General features: G+C 39.0%; 1 protein-coding gene across 14 annotated transcripts in view; it reads left to right on the top strand.

The window, feature by feature from the left end:
- Positions 1-11,536, top strand: part of HNRNPC (heterogeneous nuclear ribonucleoprotein C (C1/C2)) — a 62,440-nt gene extending 50,904 nt beyond the window's left edge. For 6 of the 14 annotated variants that reach the window (XM_025392418.1, XM_025392419.1, XM_025392420.1 and 3 more), the window contains 4 exons: positions 7,614-7,771; positions 8,787-8,900; positions 9,142-9,302; positions 9,402-10,160. In XM_025392418.1, coding sequence (XP_025248203.1) covers positions 7,614-7,771; positions 8,787-8,900; positions 9,142-9,302; positions 9,402-9,485 — 517 coding nt within the window. In that variant the 3' untranslated portion in view covers positions 9,486-10,160. Of the gene's footprint in view, positions 1-7,613; positions 7,772-8,786; positions 8,901-9,141; positions 9,303-9,401 lie in introns of all 14 variants that reach the window. The other 8 variants (XM_025392426.1, XM_025392424.1, XM_025392430.1 and 5 more) reach the window with 4 other exon arrangements.
- Positions 11,537-12,974: the final 1,438 nt, after the last annotated feature.

Here is a 12,974-nt window from a genome sequence, read left to right as displayed (position 1 = left end):
GGCCGGGCGCGGTGGCTCAAGCCTGTAATCCCAGCACTTTGGGAGGCCGAGACGGGCGGATCACAAGGTCAGGAGATCGAGACCATCCTGGCTAACACGGTGAAACCCCGTCTCTACTAAAAAATACAAAAAACTAGCCGGGCATGGTGGCGGGCGCCTGTAGTCCCAGTTACTCGGGAGGCTGAGGCAGGAGAATGGCGTAAACCCGGAAGGCAGAGCTTCCTGTGAGCTGAGATCCGGCCACTGCACTCCAGCCTGGGCAACAAGAGCGAGACTCCGTCTCAAAAAAAAAAAAAGAAAAGAAAAGAAAAAAGAAAAGCAGATGGATTTTGAAGGTGATGCTGAGAAATTTGCTGGTGTTGTGAGGCCTGAGAGAGGAATCAGAGTGGTAGCCAGTGTTTTTGTCTGGACAACTGGAATTATGGAATTTACAGTGATAGTGATTGGGAGGAGCTAAGGTGAGGAGCAAATATCATAGATCAGTTGTGGACATGTTAAAGTTGATCCATTTGGAGAGAGATTAAGCAGTTGCTTATATGGTTCTAAGGGAGTCATCTGCTTAGAGTTTATAAAAGCACAATACTGGATGAGTGGAAACAGAAAAGAGATTCTGGGGGTACTGTGACCTTTAAAGAATGTGGTGATAAGGAAAAAATGAGCAAAGGAGATTGAAAATGCCAAAATGAAACATAGGACAAAACATAGAAGCATGAAGTATCTTGGAAGCTGTATGAACATATGTCAAAAGAGTAGAAAGGCAAACGAGCTCTGTCACATGTCATTAATAGTTCAAGTAGTGGGAGAATTTAGAAAATGTCTTTCTGAATTAGCAGTGTCATTGGTGACCTTTGACAAAGGTAGGTACTGGTAAAGGCAAAAATCTCACACAGGTATTTCAGGTGAATGGAAAGGTAGAAATTGGAGTCAGCATAGAAAACATACAATAAAAATCACCCTTTTGGTGTATAATTCCTGCATCAGATTTGATTTACAAAATGCATAGTCATAAAACCATTACTATAACCAAGATAGAAATAGTTCCCAATTCTCTGAAATACACTTTTGTCTTCAACCACTTTTCCTTCACTCTGTTCCCTAGCAATCATATCTGTTCCTTGAAAACAATTTTATTGTAAGGATTTTTTTTGTATTTTATTTTATTGTATTTTATTTTTGTAATTTATTTTATTGTATTTTACTCTTCTATCTTGATAAAATGAGAATAAAGGAATCAGTGGGCTCATGTTTTTCAAAATACTGTTATGTAATTTCAGCTTTATTTTTAAAATACTTAATTTTTTTCTTTTTATTTTTTTTCTTTTTCTTTTCCTTCCTTCCCTCCCTCCCTCCTTCCCTCCCTCCCTCCTTCCTTCCTTCCTTCCTTCTCTTCCTTTTCTTCCCTCCCTCCCTTCCTCCCTTCCTTGTAAATGCTTCGCTCTGTTGCCAGGCTGGAGTGCAGTGGCGTGGTCTTGGCTCACTGCAGCCTCCGCCTCCTGGGTTCAAGTGATTCTCCTGCCTCCGCCTCCCAAGCAGCTGTGATTACAGGCACACGCCACCATACCCGGCTCTAATTTTTGTATTTTTGTAGAGATGGGGTTTCACCATGTTGGCCAGGCTGGTCTTGAACTCCTGACCTCATGATTGGCCCACCTCGGCCTCCCAAAGTGCTGGGATTACAGGCATGAGCCAATGCAATTTTTTTTCTTTGTATCACAGGCTGGTCTTGATCTCCTGGGCTCAAGCAGTCTGCCTGCCTTGGCCTTCCAAAGTGCTGGGATTACACAGAGCCACTGCATGCGACTCAATTTCAGTTTTTTTTTTTTTGGAGACAGAGTGTCGCTTTGTCTCCCAGGCTGGAATGCAGTGGTGCGATCTCAGCTCACTGCAACCTCTGCCTCCCAGGTTCAAGCAGTTCTCGTGCCTCAGCCCCCTGAGTAGCTGGGACTATAGGTGCGTGCCACACACCCTGCTGATTTTTTGTATTTTAGTAGAAACTGGGTTTCACCATGTTGACCAGGCTGGTCTCTTTAACTCCTGACCTCAGGCAATCCGTCTGCCTCTGCCTCCGAAAGTGCTAGGATTAAAGGCATGAACTACTACGCCTAGCCTCAATTTCAGTTGTTTAAAAAATAAAAATTGCACCACACTGTTGGTTTAAAATTTTATCTTTGGTGAACATCGATACTGACATATGGGAGTATGTGTATTGTTGAATATCATGACAAATGAATAATGTTAAAATTCTTTGGTACTGCGCATGGTGGCTCATGCCTGTAATTGCAGCACTTTGGGAGGTTGAGACTGGTGGCGTTCACGACCAGCATGGCTAATAACATGGTGAAACTCCATCTCTACAAAAATTACAAAACCTAGTTTGGCTTGTTTTGGTAATTTTCGTGTACCTGTAATCCAAGCTACTTGGGAGGCTGAGGCCATATACAGAAGAAAAGTCAGGGATTTTTTTTTTCCCCCTTTCTTAAAACAGTTTTCAATCCAGTGAAGTTTCTGAATTGAGGATTGATCTAGGACTCAAGCAACCTGCATGTTACAGACTAGATTCTTTTTGACTCAGAAAGTTTTCAGGTGCATTTTCAAATTGTCTGGTTTTGTGTTAAGATAGTTTCCTAATGAAATCACTTTTTCCCTTAATATGCTATCTTGCATATTTTAAGATGTCAAATTTTATTCCTCTTAAAATAAGTATGTACATTTAATGTATTTTTTCTTCTCTGTTTCCAAGTTGTCAGTCAGTGGAGCCATTTTCAGTCAAATGACTTAGAATTTGCAAAAATATCCCTAAATACTAATATCTGTAATTCTTTCTGATAGAATATTACAGAACCAATTATTGATTGATGCCATTGGCTCAATATAGGAGCTATTGCTACCTATTCTTGGTAGTAGGGATGTATGTGGTGTTCCCCAACCCGTATCAGTGATCTTTGGACAAGGCTAACCCAACAATGTGGTAATAACCTGTTTCCATTTTTTCCCCCTTAATTACCAGAATTATATTTTCTTTAAAAATTATGTTAGTTTCCCCATGTGGTGAATACCTTGTGTAGCTCCAGTGGTGAGCAAATGAGATACTGGTTTACAATTTAATCATTTTATATTTTAAATGAGTGGTGCTTGCAGTTGATAGTATCTGGGTAAACTGGTGCTAGACTAACCAAGACAGATGTTTGTGAAGTACTTGCAAATAACATTAGAAATCATCTATTTCAGTTTAGAAATAAAAAGGTACAGAAATTTTGCTGGTTGATTTTATTTTTAAGCACAAAAGCAAGAATTCCAACTACATTATGAATAGATTTTATTCTTGGTCACATTTTGACGTATTGTTATTTAAATTGTAATATAAACCTATATTAAACTTTTATATCAGTTTTTCTTTTTATCCACACAGTTAAGAGTTTGAGGCAGATGTCTATCATCAATTGGTAGTTCATAAAAACAGCTTCTTTGGTTCTCTTAATTTTTGTTTTGAGACAGAGTCTTACCCTGTGATCCATGCTGGAGTGCAGTGGTGCGATCTTGACATACGACCTCCACCTCTTAGGTTCAAGCGATTCTTGTCCCTCAGCCCCCTCAGTACCTGAGATTACAGGAGTGTGCCACCACACCTGGCTAAGTTTTTGTATTTTTAGTAGACACTGGGTTTCACCATGTTGGTCAGGCCTGTCTCCATCTCCTGGCCTCAAATGAGCAGCCCACCTTAGCCTCCCAAAGTGCTGAGATTACAGGTGTGAGCCACCCTGTCTGGCAAAATCTGTTGACATTTTTAAGATGAGAACCAGCTGTGGTCCATTAAGTAAGTCCATGCACCAAATGATAGCTTTATTAATAGATTAACTTCTAATTTTTTCTACTCTGGTATAGTGTTGACATGTCTTATTAGTCAGGTTTTTGAGGCCCAGGAAATGTCACTGTGTTGCAGCTAATGTCTTACGGTCAGAATTTCGATTTAAGAATCTTCCCTTTGAAAACCTTTTCTTAGTACGTGTCTTGTAATGCTTTTACATTTGGAGATTGGGGTAGACATTCTTTGTCCTTTTTTTTTGTGGTAGGGGAGATAAAAGCTTTTACTCTGTCTCCCAGGCTGGAGCACAGTGGCTCTCTGCAACCCCCGCTGCTTCCTTCCTCTCTTCAAGCCTCCTGAGTAGCTGAGATTACAGGTGTGCCACTGCATCCAGCTGGTGTGTTTTGTCTTTTTTTTTTCTTTCTTTTTTTTCTTTTTTCTTTTTTTAAAAGACGGAGTCTTGCTCTGTCACTGAGGCTGGAGTGCAATGACATGATCTCAGCTTACTGCAACCTCTGCCTTCTGTTCAAGCAGTTCTCCTGCCTGAGCCCTCCTGAGTAGCTGGAATTACAGGTGTGTGCCAGCATGCCCAGCTAATTTTGGTATTTTTAGTAGAGATGGGATTTCACCATGTTGTTCAGGCGTTTCTTGAACTCCTGGCCTCATGATCTGCCTGCCTCCACCTCCCAAAATGTTGGGGTTACAGGCATGAGTTTCCATGCCTGGCTGGTGTGTTTTGTCTTTTTTGTTTTGTTTTGTTTTTTGAGATGGAGTTCGCTCTGTTGCCCAGGCCTGGAGTGCATTGGCCAGATCTCAGCTCACTGGAAGCTCCGCCAGCCTCCCAAGTAGCTGGGACTACAGGCGCCCGCCACCTCGCCTGGCTAGGTTTTTTGTATTTTTTAGTAGAGAAGGGGTTTCACAGTGTTAGCCAGGATGGTCTCGATCTCCTGACCTCGTGATCCGCCCATCTCGGCCTCCCAAATTGCTGGGATTACAGGCTTGAGCCACCGCGCCTGGCTGTGTTTTGTCTTAATCTGTTCAGGTAATTAATGTCTCTAGAGTGTTTTAATTTCTTTCAAGAGGTAGTTAATTACTTTTAATCTGACTTGATTTTATACCAACACTTAACCATCGAGTTTGATTATGGGTACAGTTATAATTCTCCTAGAGTTAATTCTTTTTCCCCTGGTAAAAGATTTTAAACAGCCTAGTCTTAATCAGTAAATAATCAGCAGCTATTGTTGCCTATTGTATAGCTTTCTCAGTGAGAATTTCTAGTTAATTTTTAGCTGGTGCTTGAAGTAGTCATACTGAGCTTCTTAATATATATCCCTTTTAACTTAAAGGTTGTCACACTATGTATGTTTTTTTTCTATTTTCACACTTAACATTTTTCGAGGCAAGGACTACTTCCTCAAATGTGAATGAGAGTCCATTTCTGCCTGAGCAGCATTCTGTGTAACTAAAAGCCCTTTAAGCCCTACTGGCTGAAATAGTGTGAAATATTTTTCTTCAGAAAAGTAGAGAATTTTTGACTCCTGATTGTGTTCATGGGACTGTTACATAGATTCAAAACAAAATTGTATTACTTGCTTCATTTTGGTTATGGTCAGATGAAATAGTAGGTTTTAAAAGGAAATTCCAGTGACAGTAGGGAACTAGGTAGCTAGCTCGTTGGTTTAGATGCAGGTGCTGGTGAAGGTTAGTGGCTTAGGAGGTAGATTAGATATATCCATTGGACTGGGGCTTAAGCTCAGTTTAATGCTCATGGATATGGATAACTCATTTTGATTTACCTCCAGAAATTGTTATTACGCAATTTGTGCAAGTGTTGTCTCACACAAAGGGTATCAGTTTCTGAACACTGATATTTTATAGTTTCTGTATCATACTTTGAAATATTTTGGTCAAAAAGAGCAAAAGTTTGACAAAATGGGAAAGTAGTAGTGATAATAAAAAGTTTTTTTTTTTTGCGTTAATTCCCATGAATGGATTAAACTAACAGATTAACCATACTTAGGGGAAATGCCAACTTTTTTTTTTTTTCTTTTGAGACAGTGTTGCTCTGTTCCCCAGGTTCAAGTGCCGTGGTGCAGTCATGGTATTCTCTCACCTCCTGGGCTCAACCAGTCTTCCCACCTCAGCTTTCCTTGCTCTTTTTTAATTTAGGAAAATGTTCCTGTCCATAGCCACTCTTGGGACAAGATTAAACATTACTTTGTTGATCTAGCGTGGAAAACACTTTAGGTTAACAGGGGAGAGAATTAGCAATGAGATCTTGTAAATGTTTTTACTACAGGAAGATTGGAGATACTACAACTCAGAATAACTTGCCACCATTGTATATGTATAAGAGGGAGTATCATGACAAAGATGATTAATAAAATTTTTAAAGTTCTTGATTACATCACATTTATTTTTTAAGAAATCTTTGGAGTTAGGCAGAGCAGTTGGTAGGTGTATTTTTACAGAGTACCTGGGCCTTTGCATTAAGTTAGTTGCATTTTTAAAAAGCTTGTAGAATTAAAGGACTTAATATGTTGCCACAATGGAAATGACAATGTGGAATGTATAAAGTTTAGAACTGATGTCCATGTAAGAAGTATTTGTTCTGTTTTGAATTTTCTCTTTACAAATGTAAGTGTACCAAGCTACTGCTTTGGAGTATCTTTATCAATCACTGGGATACTAAATTTATTATTATAAGACATTTGAAATTAAGATTTCTTTTTTTTTTTTTTGAGACGGAGTCTCGCTCTGTTACCCAGGCTGGAGTGCAGTGGCTGGATCTCAGCTCACTGCAAGTTCCGCCCCCTGGGTTCACACTATTCTCCTGCCTCAGCCTCCTGAGTAGCTGGGACTACAGGTGCCCGCCACCGCGCCCGGCTAGTTTTTTGTATTTTTTAGTAGAGACAGGGTTTCACTGTGTTAGCCAGGATGGTCTCGATCTGACCTCGTGGTCCGCCCATCTCGGCCTCCCAAAGTGCTGGGATTACAGGCTGGAGCCACTGCGCCTGGCCTGAAATTAAGATTTCTAATAGAAACATCAGTTAGTTGAGCAACCAGTATTTATTTGAGTGCTAAGTGTGTACTGGCCAGTGAATTTAGACACAGGTAAATAGTGAACAAGATAGACAGTGGTATCTGCCCTGTTGGAATTAAGTGTAAATTTAGTTAGAAATAATACTACCTGGTTTTATATGAGATATTTTATATCAGTATTTATACCCAGCCAACACATTTTGCTATGATTCCCAGTTACATGGAATTGCCCTGATTTTATAGATCTGAAATTTTATGTGGTTCAGCCTTTTATCACTAGTTGTAATAATTTTTGTGCTTCTGTGGGTGAAAAGAATCAGGTTTCGCTAATGCTAAATACCACTGTTTACATACCCTTTTAATTGGAACCTTTTTAAGAGTATTTGTTTTTTGTAATGTATATATGAAAAGAATAAGATCCAAACAAAGGCTATTCATTATAATAAATGCCCTGTTAATACTTCCACTAGTACAGAGAAACCATTTATATCCAGTGCTAAAGGCCAGCCAACCGTACAATTTGATATGTATGATTTTCTTAAGGAAAAGTTGCTGCAATATTAAAACAATTTTATATGCCTAGGTAAAGAAATAATAGGATAAGATTTCTAAACCCCACTATGGAGATTTTTGCTGGCCTTCTTAATGAAATTTAATAAAAAGAAATGACTGAGAGACAATATTCGTTTATTATTTATCATAAGGTATGTTGAATTGTGCTGAGATAATGTTAGGTTTGAATGAATTCCATTTTCCTTTTATCCAATAGGATGTACAGTTACCCAGCACGTGTACCTCCTCCTCCTCCTATTGCTCGGGCTGTAGTGCCCTCGAAACGTCAGCGTGTATCAGGAAACACCTCACGAAGGGGCAAAAGTGGCTTCAATTCTAAGAGTGGACAGCGGGGATCTTCCAAGTCTGGAAAGTGTATGTATTATTTCATTTTGTGATTTTGGTATCTCTTGTGTTTTGAAATAGGGAAGCTAATGCAGTTAAAATATTGTTGTGCCACATGACTTTGTGTATTCAAAATAATGGAATCCCACCAAGTCATGCCTGTAATCCCACCACTTTGGGAGGCCCAGCAGGCGGATCACCTGAGGTCGGGAGTTCGAGACCAGCCTGTCCAACATGGAGGAACCCCATCTCTACTGAAAATACAAAAAATTAGCCAGGGATGGTGGTGCATGCATGTTATCCTAGCTAATTGGGAGGCTGAGGCAGGAGAATCGCTTTTACCCAGGAGGCAGAGGTTGCAGTGAGCCGAGATTGTGCCATTGCATTCCAGCCTGGGTGATAAGAGCGAACTCCATCTCAAGAAAAATAATTTTAAAAATCCAAAATAATGGAGGAGACGAGATTGTGACTGAGTGGCCAATTCTAGACTGCAACAGCTAGGTGATTTGAAAGATGTCATTTGACTTTATTTAGTTGAGGTGTGTGTTAAGTTTCTGAGGGTTTTTTTGTGGGTTATTTAAAAACTAAAATTCAGATAGTGTTCAATATATTGATTTTTAAACTTTTCTGTATTGAACTCCTGTAACTGGAAATATGGAAGGCAGTAAAACAACAGAAGGTCTGATGCAGTGACTTACGCCTGTAGCCCCAGATGCTTAGGGGGAGGCTAAGACCCTGGGGATTTAGGCTGTGGTGGGAGGATTGCATGAGGCCAGGAGTTCACTGTGATCATACCTGTGAATAGTCACTGCATTCAGAACTGGGCAATGTAGCGATAACCCAAGTCTAAAAGATACTTAAAAAAAAAAAAATTACAGTAAGTAATTATAAGCTTTATAGTAGAACCAAGGGCCTTTATTACAGGGAAATCTGTACTGGCTCTGTTTCTCCCTGGGTGCTCCTGATGTAGTCTAGTGCCAGTGTATTTGCTAACTCATATCTTCTGTACATTTGATTTTAATCCATTATTTTGTTTATGTTAAAGTGAAAGGAGATGACCTTCAGGCCATTAAGAAGGAGTTGACCCAGATAAAACAAAAAGTGGATTCTCTCCTGGAAAACCTGGAAAAAATTGAAAAGGAACAGAGCAAACAAGCAGGTAAATGGGTTTTCTGCTTGTTGGGTATATAGTTGGGTTAGTTACGTAAGGCACTTGAAAGTATATGTTGGAATAGTGGAATATAAAGCAATGTAATATGAAACTTGGGGAGTGTGAATTGGGAAGGGTATTTGTGTGGGAGGATTTAGATTTGTGCTGCAGTTCTGTGATCCTTAGTGGGGATTGTCTACATCCTGTGGACATTACTGCCCCTAGACAGACTTGTCCTTCTCATCCCCAGTAGAGATGAAGAACGATAAGTCAGAAGAGGAGCAGAGCAGCAGCTCCGTGAAGAAAGATGAGACTAATGTGAAGATGGAGTCTGAGGGGGGTGCAGATGACTCTGCTGAGGAGGGGGACCTACTGGATGATGATGATAATGAAGATCGGGGGGATGACCAGGTGAAAACCACGGGAAAGGAAAGAAAAAGGTGGTGGAGGGGGGCTCAGGGACACATGGAGTGCCTCTAACTCCATCCTATTTGTGTCTGTTTCTCACAGCTGGAGTTGATCAAGGATGATGAAAAAGAGGCTGAGGAAGGAGAGGATGACAGAGACAGCGCCAATGGCGAGGATGACTCTTAAGCACATAGTGGGGTTTAGAAATCTTATCCCATTATTTCTTTACCTAGGCGCTTGTCTAAGATCAAATTTTTCACCAGATCCTCTCCCCTAGTATCTTCAGCACATGCTCACTGTTCTCCCCATCCTTGTCCTTCCCATGTTCATTAATTCATATTGCCCCGCGCCTAGTCCCATTTTCACTTCCTTTGACGCTCCTAGTAGTTTTGTTAAGTCTTACCCTGTAATTTTTGCTTTTAATTTTGATACCTCTTTATGACTTAACAATAAAAAGGATGTATGGTTTTTATCAACTGTCTCCAAAATAATCTCTTGTTATGCAGGGAGTACAGTTCTTTTCATTCATACATAAGTTCAGTAGTTGCTTCCCTAACTGCAAAGGCAATCTCATTTAGTTGAGTAGCTCCTGAAAGCAGCTTTGAGTTAGAAGTATGTGTGTTACACCCCCACATTAGTGTGCTGTGTGGGGCAGTTCAACACAAATGTAACAATGTATTTTTGTGAATGAGAGTTGGCATGTCAGATGCATCCTCTAGAAAAATAATTAGTGTTATAGTCTTAAGATTTGTTTTCTAAAGTTGATACTGTGGGTTATTTTTGTGAACAGCCTGATGTTTGGGACCTTTTTTCCTCAAAATAAACAAGTCCTTATTAAACCAGGAATTTGGAGAAAAAAAACCCTGGTTTTTTATTTTTGTATTTTATTATTGTTTACTTCAAACTTTGTTTTACAGCGTCCTCCACAAAACCTCTGAATGTACTAGATACATTTTTCTTGGAGTCATAATCATGATACATACCAACACAACACTACTCAAATTATATTTCATTGAGTTGCATGTTGCATTGAGGAGTCAAATAACTTGACATACAGTGGCGATTGTTTTTCAAAATGGCTTTTACATCCTAATGAAAGTTCAGTGCTTTGTGGTCCAGCTGGCACCCTTTTTGAGGTTTTTGTTGTGTGCTAAATTGTTTTGTCCTTAAATAGGAGAGACTCAAAAACAAGATTTCAGGAAAATTGCAACAGCTGGACAATGGAACTCCCCCTGCTTTCTTCTGTTTTGTTCTTTTAATTACTATTTATAGCCTCCGTTACCTTCTGAATTCTGAAGTGTATATCTCCATGTTACTGAAAACGAGAAAACTCTTATTTCCTGATACTCCACAGTCTTGCCTTCCCAGGTGATTGAGAACATAAAGAATGTTACATTTATTTTACCCTAAATGATCTTTTACCCCTATTAGCTGATCTTTGTGTTTTCCCTCAACTTTATTAATTACAGTTATTGTATTTTTAGCATCCAGTCTTACTTAAAATGAATATATTAAACAGCTACCAGTGTTGTGATACCTCATCCTTGAAAGGCTTAGTTGATTTGTGTTTTAAACTTCAGTTTTTCCAGCACAGCAGAAAATGGAGTTTATAATTTTTGTGCACACAAACCTTGGATTCCCCTATAAAGTTGCTATTGTTTCATAGCATGCAGCACTGGCCTTTTTTCATCCTACTCATTACAGGCAAAACTCATGTCTTATTTATAAGGATTTTATAGATCATTTTCTATATCAGGTGACAAAAGCAGAAAAGAATGAAGAGGCTGAACTATGAACTACCCTTGGAGCCCATATACATGATATAGGCAATTTCTTTTGTATGTTAATTCAGTCAAAAATACTACCCACTTGATGTTTTCTGATCTGATGTGAGCTCATGTTACATAGACTTTTAGTAAGTAACCCATGACTAGAAAATAAACTGGATGCTTAGGAGAGAGTGTCAGATGTATAAGATGCTAATAAAACATGTTTAATATTATGTTGTTAGCTGTAAGTTTTTGGGAAATACTGGAAAAATTAGTCCACAATCAAGTGTCTACTTTTCACTTCACTGTAGGGCCTCTTTCCCCACACAGAGCAGTCTATTTAGCTGTGAATACCACAATCTGCAGATGCTCAAGTCCCTTACATAAAATGGCATAGTATTTGTATGTAACCTATGCATATTCTCCTGTATACTTTAAATCATCTCTACATTAAAATACCTGATAAAATGTAAATGGTATGTAAATAGTTGTAACTACTTTTATTTGTATTGTTACTTTTTTAAGTTTTTTTCTTTACTAGTATTTTCGATCTATAGTTGGCTGAATCTGCATGTGTAAAACCCACGAACATGGAGGGCCAACTATACATTTAATTCTGTAGGAAAGCAGATACTGAATGAAGCTGTGGAAAGCACTTAATATTAGGTTGGTGCAAAAGTAATTGTGCCTTTTGCCATTACTTTTAATTAGCCGCAGTTACTTTTGCAGATAGCTGTAGAGCATGATCACACATTGAAAATCTACACATACATATGGTAGGGTTATTGTTGGAATACTAACATCTCTCAGTTTGTGTTGATGAGGAAGTCGTTTCACACTCTTGGTTTTAGGCTACTGTGGATTAAATTTCCTCATGTGTTTAAGACAACAGTACTCTAGGTTTTCTATAATCAACAGGTGTGCTCATTTAATACTTTGACATTTAGGTTCCTAGGCCAAAACTGTAGCAAAGTAGAGACCGGGATTGAAATACCATATGGTAAAATGCTTTTTGAAATCTGATCCAATGCAGATAAGTACAGGCTTTTTGGGAAAGGGGCTAGTGTTTTTAAAGAGCATTTATCAGATGATATGCTTTTAGTCGGTGTGACATTACTTAACCCTGGGCCCTGCAAAGTAGGAATTGAGTTGACTCTAGAAATTGAGAATAGTAGGCATGGCGGTGCAGGCAAAGGGGTTAGATCTGACAGTCAGTTAATAATTGAGGGATTTCTGATTTAATAATTGAGGGATTTCAGATTGATAGTCTGATTACACTAGTTGGAAGTAAGATTTAAAAGTAAAAACATTTTAATTTGGGATAAAATTCAGAACACAAGTTTCTTAATATGCCATGAAATCTAAGAAAATGTCCTGCAATCATTCAGGAATGCAGTTTTCATTCAGGGTTAGAAAGCAGGAGAGGAGGTAGATGAATAAAACATCCATAATATTTTTTTCTGATGCTGCATAATGTATAATTGGGAAACTTTGGAGCCCTCTGTCTAGGGAACTTAATCATTTGCCATTGTCTCAGTGGGATGAGCTAACTGAAAGTGGTCGGGTGGGAATGGATTCTAACTTTGGGATTCTCAAAAAGAGGGTTCGTCTTAGATTTCACTTCTGATGTTAATATTACCCGATCATGCGAGACCTGCAAAGACTGTGTGATGAGTACTTATTATGTGGTTTAAAGCCTCTTTTTCAGAGGGAACGGGGTGTAATAGAAAAGGAAAGTAATGTAAATGGGAACACAAAGGTGGTAAATTGGAAGGAAATGAACGGGTGTCAAATTAGGATTGGGAAGAATGTAATAGTACAATAGATGTAACCATCATTTAAGCCATAAGAGAACCTTGAAGTGTCAACATACAAATCCACTGTAACTTGGCAGTATGTTTTACTC

This window comes from Theropithecus gelada, chromosome 7b, assembly GCF_003255815.1.
Source record: "Theropithecus gelada isolate Dixy chromosome 7b, Tgel_1.0, whole genome shotgun sequence".
Taxonomy (NCBI): domain Eukaryota; kingdom Metazoa; phylum Chordata; class Mammalia; order Primates; family Cercopithecidae; genus Theropithecus; species Theropithecus gelada.
The sequence above is the reverse complement of the archived record's forward strand: the minus strand, read 5'-3'. Positions and strand labels throughout refer to the sequence as shown.